This window comes from Brassica oleracea, chromosome C2, assembly GCF_000695525.1.
Source record: "Brassica oleracea var. oleracea cultivar TO1000 chromosome C2, BOL, whole genome shotgun sequence".
Taxonomy (NCBI): domain Eukaryota; kingdom Viridiplantae; phylum Streptophyta; class Magnoliopsida; order Brassicales; family Brassicaceae; genus Brassica; species Brassica oleracea.
In genome coordinates this window covers 18,850,694-18,862,913 of record NC_027749.1, presented here as the reverse complement: position 1 = coordinate 18,862,913, position 12,220 = coordinate 18,850,694, and the positions used below count along the sequence as shown (strand labels likewise).

Below are 12,220 nucleotides of genomic sequence, written 5' to 3'. Positions count from 1 at the left end.
GAAATCATTATTTGGAAGCTACATTTCGAGGCATTTCCTCAACATATAAATAGACCATAGACAGAGTTTGATATTTATAATACTCAGTGATCATGGAGTCTGCAGAAAACAGTCATTTTGCATATTCTATATGGAACCAAGAGATATGTCATTTGTTTGATGATTGTATTATGATAGCTACTAACATATGAGATGACTAGAGAAAGAGAAATGAGTATGAAAATCTTATAGGGGTAGCTTTTGTAAATACATTTGGGTTTATTAACAGTTGTGACAAGCAATTATATTTATAGTAAAGGAAACCCTTCGCAGCGTCGATAACAAATGCGTCTGTTTTTTGGTTGTTTGGGATTGAAATAGCTTATGGGTTTTCTAAATCAATATAATTGATTTGACTAAAGCTATCTTGGATGACAAAAAGAAGGATTGCAAGTTTAATAACTTCTATTTTAGACTTTAATTTCAACTAAATTATAATCAGTCTTTTATCCATATCATCTTAGTTATAAACGTAAGGATTTATTAGAATAAATAAACAGTTTCAACAATATTTAATATGTGATTTAATAAACAAAAGAACTTGTAGGATTTTTAGGATTTAAAGAGATTGGAGACAATAGTTAATGAATATGAAAAGAATACGAGGTAGATGATGAAAAATGATTCGAGCAAATTAGTGGCAACACAGAGCTAAGCGAGATCAAAATATCAATCAATAAAGAATAAAAGAAGAATGAGTAGAGTTAAGTTATTACACAAACCAAAACTAAGACAAATCAAACGACAGAACGTGAAAACAAATGTAAACAAGACAAGAGAAGATGGTGAAGATAAAATACATTGAAAAACTGAATGCTAGATTAGTAAGCAAGAGATAAAAATAGATTAAAATGCAAAAACTCTGCGCTTTGGCGCGGATAACGATGCCTAGTTTATTTAATTAGGTTTTACGATTAGAATCTTTTAAGCTCTGAATTATAAGACTCATGGGTCAAACAGCATCATCAATATGGATTAGAACATTGTCCTAACGATCTTGTCAGTGACCAAATGGCACGCGCATCACGCAATTTTGCCACTAGGATTGGAACAAAACGTCAAGTATAGCCGAAATTTAGATGTCGAATAATCATGGGCCATTTTGCCGTAACTTTTATACTCCCTATGTTCTCAATAGTAAGATTTTCTAGATTTTTTTTTTTTTTTTTACAAAAATAATTTTTTTATTTTTTAAGATATTTTTGTATACTTTTAAAAAACATTAATTACAAATATTTGAATTGATTAGATTTAATTGGTGGAGAGTAATTGGAAAGTGTATAAAACATAAATAATAAATTAAACTGTAAACATTTAATATATTCCTAATAAACGTGAAATTTTTAGAAAATCTTATTTTCGGAACAGAGAAGTAGTATCTAGCATGTCTAATTTTTAATTTTTTTTTTTTTTTTGGCATCGTCTAATTTTTAATTGTAATGATTATTTACCACGTTGTAAACATGACTTGTATGGAACACTGTAATAGCGGAATAGTCACAGAAATAATTTGGATAACATAAACACTTCGGCTAATAAATTTGTTTGCGAAATAATTGTAAAACATTTAAAATTAAGTTTAATAGGTCAAATTATTATTTATTTTTCTTTCAATACATACGAATTATGTATCCAAATTAGTTTTTCTTAAAATAGAAATTAATTGATATTAAAAATTGTCAAAAATAGTCGAATTATCTTTTATAAATGCGAAAATGATATTTTCCACCACCGCAATATAAATTCACATTTTCAAAACTTGAAATATCATAAAGTAGACAACTAAACGTTATAGAAAATTGTCCATGATATATGTTCATATATTTCTGTCAAACTTAAGGTTAAATGTTAAAATGGAGAATTTTTGAAAGTTTAATTTTTATAGTACAAAATATATGACCAAAAGATACTACATAGCTTTCGAGAATTCGCTTGTTATGGTTATTATTTGATTTTGTTCTGTTTTCTTCTTTTTGTTAAAAGTTTTTTTTATTAATTTTAAATTATAAAATATATGGTACAATCAGACATCAAATTAAAAGAAAAAAATAAAGAAAAATTAGACTACACTGATAGATGAGAACAAGATGACAAACAAGAACAAGAGCAAACATAAGCAAAATTTATGGTGTGCTGAATCAGAAATTTGCTAAGCGACGTCTTTGAGCATGATATGAGGAGATTATTGCTGAACATTTATTTCATAAGGATGATATAATATATCTCACAACTTTCAAAAAGGCATAGATAATCCATCATGCAACCTCTTAACCTTATCAAGCTAGATTTCATAAATGCCAGCATGCCATGCTTGAAGAACCACCAATTTAACTCTTGAGTCAAAACGAGGATTAGACAACCAAACATGATATTTTTCTAGGCAAAAGAAATGAGAAGCATAACTTGTTCAATAGAGTATCCCAAATAACATACGAGAAAGAGCAATCAAAGAATAAATAGTCATGGGATTCCTCCCCTTCACCACATTGCAGGCAAATAGTCTCCATCTCTGCATCCCATAAAGCTAGGCGATCAAAGGTATGGTTCCGATTTAAGATGAATAACCAAGTAGTAGTTGCATGTCTTGGAGTAGTTTCCTTCCAAACTAAAGGTGCCCAATGCTTACTGGTACCAAACAACTCAAAGGTTATTCCACACCAACATAGAGAAGGATTTACTCTTTGAATCACCCACATACTGAATTACCAAGTCTGATCCAGTTGACGATTGAAGTAGAGAAAATGTAGGAGAAGAGAAGAAGTTGCTTGTGTGGTCTAGCATGCAGAAAAATCCAGCCATGATAAGATTTCAAGTCAGCCACTGTTGAAGATAAAGAGACTTCAAGGGAGAATATGCTTTCCGATGCCAAAAAATCCTTTAATGAATTGAAAGGGATCCAAGGATCTCACCAAAACAGTGCAGAGACACAATTTCTCACTTCAGTTCTGATGAAAAGTAGTCTTTGGGCGTAAACTGAGGATCTTCCTAAACATCCAAGAGAAAGCATAGCTTTTCTAATTCAAATCCTAAAAAAAGAGGACGAGATATAAGTACTCCTTATCCATGGCACCCAAAGAGAGCCAGCTCTGGAAAAAACATCCAAATTAACTTCATGAGTTTTATTCCAAGAGATGAGGTCACAGAGGCCTATACCTGCCTTAGATTTTTGCGTAGACAGATCTTCCTATGACATTTTCGCTCCTTTGATATCCCAATAGTTCCATGCCATAAAAAAAGTTGCAGAGCATACATTTAAAACTCCGTTTATACCCAAGATAACCTAGGAGATTAGGGTCAGCTAATCTGCCATAGTTGGAGCTCTAGTTGTCCAAGAGCCCAATTTCTTTTTGATATGTGATATCTTATGAATTTGCATGATTTTAACTATATATAATTGATCATTTAGAATAGTATTTAGACATCACTAGATTTCATTTCCATGCATAAGTCCATATCAGGTGTGATTTAGATCTCTAGTTGGAGCTCTAGTTGTCCATGGTGAGTTTGGAGCATTTGGAGCTTGATTAGAGGCAAAAGGAGTGATTTAGATCTAACCATCTAAACCAGTAATTGTATCTGCAAATCTTAGTTTTAAACTACAAATTTTCAGAACCAATTGAAAGAGATGACTAAAAACAAAGAGAAATTTCGGTCCACGCTATGACTAAGGAAGTCCACCTGCGTAAGCTGGAGATAAGCAAATTTTGAGGACGAAATATTAGAGAAAAACGATAGAAAAAATAAAGAGAGAGTTCCATACTAATACAAACTATGCTAGCCAAAATTTCATAGATATCAACATATGTTTGTTGATGAGTGTTTCTATTTTTAGTTTTTACCATGCTAATATTTTTCTTGTAGGTTTAATAAGATGAAATTCTTCTAGCTTTAACCGTCGAGCACAAAACACCTGGAGTAATAGGCCCAATAAATATTTTTCTTGTGGACTGGGCTTAATAGCTAAACTATGCAGATAATGATTAATATCTCTACTCTGTAGTAACGGTTAAACGTCTAGGCCGTGACGACTGATCCGTAGTTGGGTCGCATACTCGCATCGCATGTAGACACTACACTTCCAATAATTTATTGGAAACAAAACATTCGTGTGACTGCAATTGCTTTAAGGTTCATCTTACTGCTACGTGTCATCAGTGATCCGATCTTATCCACGAGAGAAGCAAGGAATATAAAATTTGAACCGGAAAATTCTCTGGTCTATCAAATCTAGGTTTATGGTTTCTTGCAGGCAAGGGTTTTGCTTAGAGAACTTTGATTTTCTTGGATTTTCAATTTTCACTTGTTGATAAGTTGTTAGAAAGATATAACTGGTTACCTTTTAAGCTCAAAATGTTGTAGACAATCAAAACCTCTGAGCTATTGTATATACACAAGATGTATTTTTGGTGGAGCCAAAGCAATGCAGAAAAGAACAAAACTTATCCAGAAACTTAGAACTAATGCAAACAAAAGAGTGAACACTTTTAGTCAAAAGAAATGTATTGAAAAACAAATATGTATTCTCCTGGTGACTGGTGTATCTGAACAGACGGTGCTGTCCCTCAACAGCCAATGTTCTGTGTGTTTATCAAACCTATACTTGAAAACAAAACCTAAGAAAAAAACAACTAACCTACCTCCAGCTTGATAAGGTTTTGATCGTTGCGCCTTTCTTTTCTATATTTGATTGTTGTTGTGCCACATTGCCACTCAAGAAAGTGGCTGGGATTTGTTGTGAATAGGATCTGATCCTCGTCTTACACGTCTCTTGCTTGACTGGAACGAGTCCTTTGTCTGATCCTTTTGTGCTTGTGTCTTCTCAACTTTAACTTTGCTCTGGTTAACTTCCTCAAGAATGCGCCGGTTTCCGATGAGCATTCCTTGATCTTCACGGTTGTGGCTAGAATGAATATCAATGCTCCTTAGCTTAACAATTTCACCTGGCTCAACTCTAGCTTCTTCTCCTTGTATTTGCCTGAGGAAAAACTCTCTATTTCTCAGGGCTAAGACCTTATATCTGTTGTCTGATAGTAATCCTATGCAGACAAGAAGACAAAGCATCATTCTTGTACTGTAACCTAGCATTTCTGTTCTTAGGGAGACAAGAAGAATCAGAGTATCTTTCTTTTCTTCTTCTTCAAAAAAAAAAGAAGAGGGTTAGAGATAATGACAATGAGATTGTATCCCTTCTGCTTTCATGTGTGTTCCTTCCTGTAGATATATTCTTGTTATATATCATCAGTTCTTGGGATTTGGAGGGGAGCTTTAAAGTGTAAAGCGCACAATGGGGTCCCTGGAGAATTTAGATTCACTTAAAAAAACATTGCTTTGGAAATATAAGTAAGATTAAGGCTGTTATTGGAAGAATCTGAGAATGATTGTACAAAAGAGTTCGGTACACGAAAACTGCTAAGAAGTTAAGTATCTTTCTTCATTGGTTTCCCTACATCATTGTACATTTGTCCTTTGCTTTTGTCTAACTATATCCTTGTCATTCCAACTATCTTTGACTTGAAAATTGGCCACTTTGGGTTTCGAAGAGACCTTCCTAAACTATCCCAGTGAACATGTTTAGTGAGACATTCTCTGTTTTCACCATCTACAAACTGCCTGGCCTAATCATATGATTTGGTTATAAGCCAGTTTAATATGGTGCTAATAGTTTTATTTATTTCGCATGTTCATTTCTGAATAGATGGAAAGTATAGTTTATAACAAAACAACATGAAAAAGATAAGTGACAGTATAATGGTTGTTTGATGTTAGTTCCAAGTCCCGGTTTTGATTCGTTCTTAAATTATTTTCTATTTTTGATTAGATAACACTTTTTGCTTGAAATATCATCTGAAATTTCAGTCTGTAGAAAATTTTCGTTTTGCACCAGTTTTGATTTCAAAGATATTTCAGAGATTTTTTTTTTTTTTTTTTCTGTTGGCAATATATTTGACAATGGTCCTTCTTTGTATTTAATGAAATTTCAGATGTCCAAACAAAAATAAAAAGGATTCCTAACCTTCTTTTCTGATCTGGTTTCAAATATGGCATATTCACCCATCAAATGCTTTTTACTTGATTTCACAATTTTGTACTTCGAAATAAATGCCTTTAACTTTTGTGATAATGGGTTTGAATACTAATCATTCAAGTTTACGTCCTTTTATGCCGTGGATTCTGGTTATGTCATAATTCCTTTGTTGCTAAGGAAAGTGGTTTCGTTGTTTTTTTTGTTTAACGGCAGGAACACAGTGAACCGGAGCCGTGGCCACCCAAGGCGTTGGTACTATTCCATTACTACCGCTTACAGGAGCAAACTACTCAAATAAAGCATTAATCTTTGGCAAAACATATGTTTAACGGCAGGAACACAGTGAACCGGAGCCGTGGCCACCCAAGGCGTTGGTACTATTCCATTACTACCGCTTACAGGAGCAAACTACTCAAATAAAGCATTAATCTTTGGCAAAACATATGTTTAACGGCAGGAACACAGTGAACCGGAGCCGTGGCCACCCAAGGCGTTGGTACTATTCCATTACTACCGCTTACAGGAGCAAACTACTCAAATAAAGCATTAATCTTTGGCAAAACATATGTTTAACGGCAGGAACACAGTGAACCGGAGCCGTGGCCACCCAAGGCGTTGGTACTATTCCATTACTACCGCTTACAGGAGCAAACTACTCAAATAAAGCATTAATCTTTGGCAAAACATATGTACAACAGAGCAACCCACACTCTTCTAAAAGAAACCCATACATTGTTTTATTTTCTCTTTAAAAATGATTCTTTATATTATTGATTATTCTAAGATCTTCCCTATCCACTTTAGGCTTCGTAAGCTCACTTTTTTATGCAACATCGGTTGCATCTTTATCTTCCCACAAACATCACATCAAATTAGAAGAAAATAACTGTTGCATCTGTGTTGTTGCATCTGTGTGTCTTGAATCTCTCTGCACCAGTAAAAGACCAGTATTCACAGGTCGGACCCACACTTTTCTATATACTCACTTCGTTCCTGAAACTAAGATGTTTTAGGATTTTTATTTGTTCCACAAAGATAGATTTTCTATATGTTTAAGATATTTTTTTATACTTTTAAAAAACATTAAATGAAAATATTTGAATTTATTAAATTTGATTGGCGAAAAGTTATTGGAACGTGTATAATAAAGTAAAAGAGAAATTAAATTATAAACATTTATTGAATTCTTAATAAGTGTGAAAACTTTAGAAAATCTTATTTTCAGGAACAGGGGTAATATATTCTTAAAGGAAAAAGGAAATCGGATTTTGACGTTGCTATAAATATGGATCTAAAGATTTGTAAGATTATTCATTCACACAATAATAAAAAACTCTAAACAGATATTTACCTCGATACGTTTTGTTCTCTGCTGTCTTTTTCTTAATTCGTGGATGTTCTCGACAATAACAATAAAGTAACGCCTCATTGTCGGTTTTGCCTGCGATACTAGTTTAGGATACAATGTAAACTATAGTTTGACTGTAGAAATTATCAGTACATTTTAGTTAGAGAGATTCGATAATTGCTTGTCAAATTTAAGATACAATGTAAACTAGAACGACTTAATGTTTTTTTCCAACCCTGTTGATTCATTCACAGATCTTTATTCTGAATGCAATGATTCAAAAAGACTCGCTTTGGTTTTGATATGGTTCCCTTAATTATTAAATTCTCTTTTCCTTGCCTCATTTATTCATCAGGGACGATCTTTTTCTTTATCTGACTTCCCTTTTCTTTACTGTTGTCATTTAAATTTCTTTTAGTTTTGTTTTAGCAAGATTGTTTTTTTGTTTAACAAATGGTACTTCGAACAATCTGAAGCATCAGGTTCTCTCTCAAAGTAACATAATAATTTAAAACTGAAGATTGGATATTGCTTGCAGGTTCAGAAAACAAAGTACGAGACCAGTCGTTGGTCCGAAAAAAAAATACCCATTTGCTGATTTTGAGTTCCCACTTTGCTTTCTTCATTCTCGAGGTTAGTCCTAAAGTTGCAACTTTTTCTTTACTTAAAAAACCCCAAAACATACATTTAAAAATAAGATAACTAAATCTTGAATGTTGATCTTAAAGGAGATTGTTTTGTATATTATAAAAAATCAAAAACTAAAAACTAGTGTAGAATCTAACAAACAATCAAGCTATAAGTAATAATATTCTCTTTTAATTGGGTCTTTGCTGTTACCAACGAGATCTCTGATGTGGTCGGAGGGAAGTGGCCACCATGACATGAGAAAGGATTCTAAAGAAGTTAAAAGCACAACAAAGCAAACTTGAGTTATAACTCAATTATAGGTAGGTGATGGTGGTGTTACAAAAAAAGAAGGATGCTGCGATGGACAGTCGAAGCGCATTGTCCCTGTCTTGATACAGTCTGGTCCTGACCGGTTACTGCTAAATTATATTTTTTTAAAGAGCCATTTGGCCTGGCTGTTTTGGCAATTTGGCCTTAGCCCGCGTCCGGTTTAGTCTAATGTCATCACAATGTTCCTAGCTTCTGATATGAATAAATAAATGGTCATTTAAGCATATCAGGTTTTATTTAAATGTTATAGAGCTTTGCAAATTGCAATTGTTCATTCTCTTTGTCAAGTAATCAAATGGGATGGGCATGGCCATTTGACATATTAATGATAATGGGGGAGCACGGGCCTATAGAAAAGTTGGGCTGAGTAAGACTTTTTTCTTCCGTATTTGACATTTCTAACAAGTATGAATTTGTCCGGAGTTCATCTTCATGCGAATGTACTTTTTTGTTGTTGTATGAAATTAGATTTTACCATTATCACTATTTTACTTAACCCTTTTTGACATATTTTGGGGGTAAATTCGAATAAGTCAAACATATAACATGTGAGCAGAACGTGCCTCAAGTTGGAACCAAAACTCTACATCGGATGCTAAAAGGTTGTATCATGTGCATGTTAGACAGTCTCGTTTTACATCAATCAAGTACAATTGATGTATAACATTCATGCTTACCCCACGAACCAAATTTGATAAAAGGTAATCTACAATTCTCTATAAGTTTGCGTAAACTCCCACATTACAAAGTATATCTTGTAATATAACTAATCTAACGTTCTAATCTTAATACTAAAACATGTTGGATCAGCAAAAATAGATGTAGCGTTTCATTTCCGAAAACTCATCTGCTATCTTTCTATCTTAAACATTGATTGAAATTAGCTAACCAACTGTTCACCAATTTTCTTAAATGGTTTGACCCCACCTGACCGTAACACTATTAATAGCAGAGCCATAATTTACATGACTTTGAAGAGATACCAAGAACCTTTTCACATTATTACTTAGAACAATGGGAAGGCAAATAGCTGAGTTCAGACAAAAGAAGATTTTGGCTATATAGATATCACGGGTTATAAACACATATGCTTTGCATGAGACAATGAAAAATCGTCAATAATTTCAATTTATATTTTCTGAAATGTTGGATGACCATATTGTTATATGGTCACATGAATCAAGTACGAACTGTTTCTCATTTAGGTTGTCACTTTGTATGTTCTCGTTAGTCTTTTTTGCTAAGAAATGTTCTCGTAAGTTTCGACTCACAATGGGTGTAAAGTAAAAAGAAAAAAGAAGGAAACACTACGACGTAGAATTCTTTTTGGTTTTCTAATTTCTTCAATAACATTTTTGTACTCAATACATGTCTGAGTTCATTTTCCTTCTCATTTTCCCCTTCTGTGTGCGTTTCTCATTATTTTTTTAAAGTCGGAGGTCAAGATGAGATTGTTCATGACTAAATGAAAAAATGATTTGATGTCATTTTAGGGTAACTTTTAATTTGCTATTATGTTCAATATATTATTAGAAATAGTTTATGTTACAAAAAAATTCTAAAGTAGTCTACAAATAATTTTTCTAGACTTTTTCCAAATTTTTTTCTAAATTTTCAAAACTGGATGAATTTATTAACAACTTTATATATATATATATATATATATATGTTGGTTAATTTTCGTTGAGAAAACGTGATGACATAATTTATCAACTGTGAGTACAAAGTTACCAACGATTAGTTTTTGTGAATTTGAAAGTAAAATGATGTCAACTAGGGATGTGTATATTAGTTTAAATTCGCGTTCAGTTTGGTCTGGTTTGTTTGGATATAAAAAACTGTATTTTAAATCAACCAAAATTAGTTTAGTTTGGTTTTGTGTTCGGTTTGATTCGGTTTGTTTTGTGTTTGTTTAGTTCTCTCGAGTTGGTTTTAATTCATTTCTATTTTGGTTAAAAAAAATATAATTTATAAAACATAAAAAATCATCATTTGATACTAGATTATTACTTTTTCATATTTTAAACGTAAATGTAAACATCATAATTAAAATGTAGAAGATGTAATCTAATAATTTAATACTATTATTTTTGAACCTAATATAAATATCATAGGTAGATTTTCGGTTTTGATGACAGTGTAAGAAATTCATGTTCTTTTACTTTAACTATTAAATATTATGTTTATTCATTTTGAAATAACATTAAAACTATGTTTATTTGTTTATTAGATAGTTAAATATTTTAAATCTTAATATTATTAGTATATATAATTAATCTAATTAAACAAATATTTTGTTTTTTGGTTCATTTCAGTTTAAAACCAAACCAAACTGAACCATCTGAATTGACGCATATGCAACTGAATGGTTAGAATTTGGTAAGGGTCGTTTAGGTTCGGTTCGGTTTCGTTCGGTTTAATTTTTTAGTCCACGAGCCCTGTCAACTCTAATTTTATGTCAAATTAGATGTCTAATTGTGGTAAAGCAAGTAAGTTTATGTCAATTTAGAAGTAAAAACCATCAAAACAAAGTTGAGAATTTTATATATTAAAACAGAAGTCACAACGTTGATTCATGTGTGTTTTTTTTAAAAAAATGGACCTAATGGACCTATTCCTAGAAAGTCATGTTACATTTAATCTCTAATTTTATCATTTAAATTTTGGGCATACCAGAAATTTTTATTGGGTTATCAATAATTGGATTTAAAGAGTAGATGATCCATTAGATTTATAGATAGTATAAATTAAATAGATATAATTTTTTTTTTTTTACGTCAAACGGTCATTCTATTACTCAAGCTTGAGGTGGTCTGGGTAACCAGACCGGAATAGAACAACCAATGAAAAATAATTCCCTACGGAAGGTCCTAGCAGTCTTAGCTAAAAAATTAGAAAACTGGTTGTGCACTCGTGGCATATGGGTGATCTTGAAGTCCGAGAAACAAATCTGCAGCGTCTCTATCTTCTCTAATTCTGTTGCGAAGCTTGGCCATTCCTGGGGTTCCTTTATCATTGCAATCAGCTCCTTGCAGTCTATTCCAAAGCTCTGGCATGGCAAGTGTTGAAGCATATTCTCCATCGCTCATCGCAGTGCTTCTACCTCCGAATGCAATGCTGATTCACATCGAGTGAAATTCCGAGTTCCCATAAGTTGTATGTTCTCCCCACTATCCATCCAGACCCATCCACATCCACTAAATCGATCAGAATCTGTCCAAGATCAATATAACAGACAAATATTACCCAAGCTTAAGACTTGGTTTTCATCATTATTGCTGGCCTGTACTACTGGTGGTATCATCTCATTTGCATTAAACCATGCTTGGCATTCACTTTCTGTGTACCGAACTAGTTCCAAAGGGTCTCTGTCTATTCCCCTAAAGAGTTTATCATTACGAGCCTTCCAAATATACCATACTATCCAGGGATAAGGATCCATGTCTTGGCTTGGTTCTAAGATATCATTCTTCCTCCAGAATAGATAGTCCATGTTTGTGCAGACGCTTGACACTGGAAATGTACTTGGGTTTGTAGGAGTTACTTATAAGGACCATACTTGGAGAGCTGGAGGGCATTCAAATATTGCATGAGTTACAGATTCTTCTATTTCTCCACACCTTGGACAATAATTATCGCACCTCATATTCCGCCTTACTAGATTCCTCATTACTGCCACCTGACCCGTTATCAATTGCCATATAAGATGGCACATCTTCCTTGGCGCTTTCAACTTCAAAGCAAAGGCTTGAAGTTTAGTGATACTTGGTTCCAGTATCTCCTTTTCCTCTTCTGGCTTCAGCAGATTTTGAGCAACCCAGTATCCAGACTTCACTGTGTATTGGCCA

The 12,220-nt window shown here is 33.0% G+C and overlaps 1 protein-coding gene across 1 annotated transcript; it reads right to left on the bottom strand.

Annotated features, from left to right (window-relative positions):
• Positions 1-4,460: 4,460 nt before the first annotated feature.
• Positions 4,461-5,291, bottom strand: LOC106325823 (CLAVATA3/ESR (CLE)-related protein 45). The gene has a single exon (XM_013763871.1). It carries the CDS (start codon positions 5,122-5,124, stop codon positions 4,750-4,752), a length of 375 nt encoding a protein of 124 aa, XP_013619325.1. The 5' UTR covers positions 5,125-5,291; the 3' UTR covers positions 4,461-4,749.
• Between the last annotated feature and the right edge of the window lie 6,929 nt (positions 5,292-12,220).

Coding starts and splice junctions, on each gene's coding strand:
- LOC106325823 (XM_013763871.1), bottom strand. CDS start 5,124: ATGCTAGGTTACAGTACAAGAATGATGCTTTGTCTTCTTGTCTGCATA.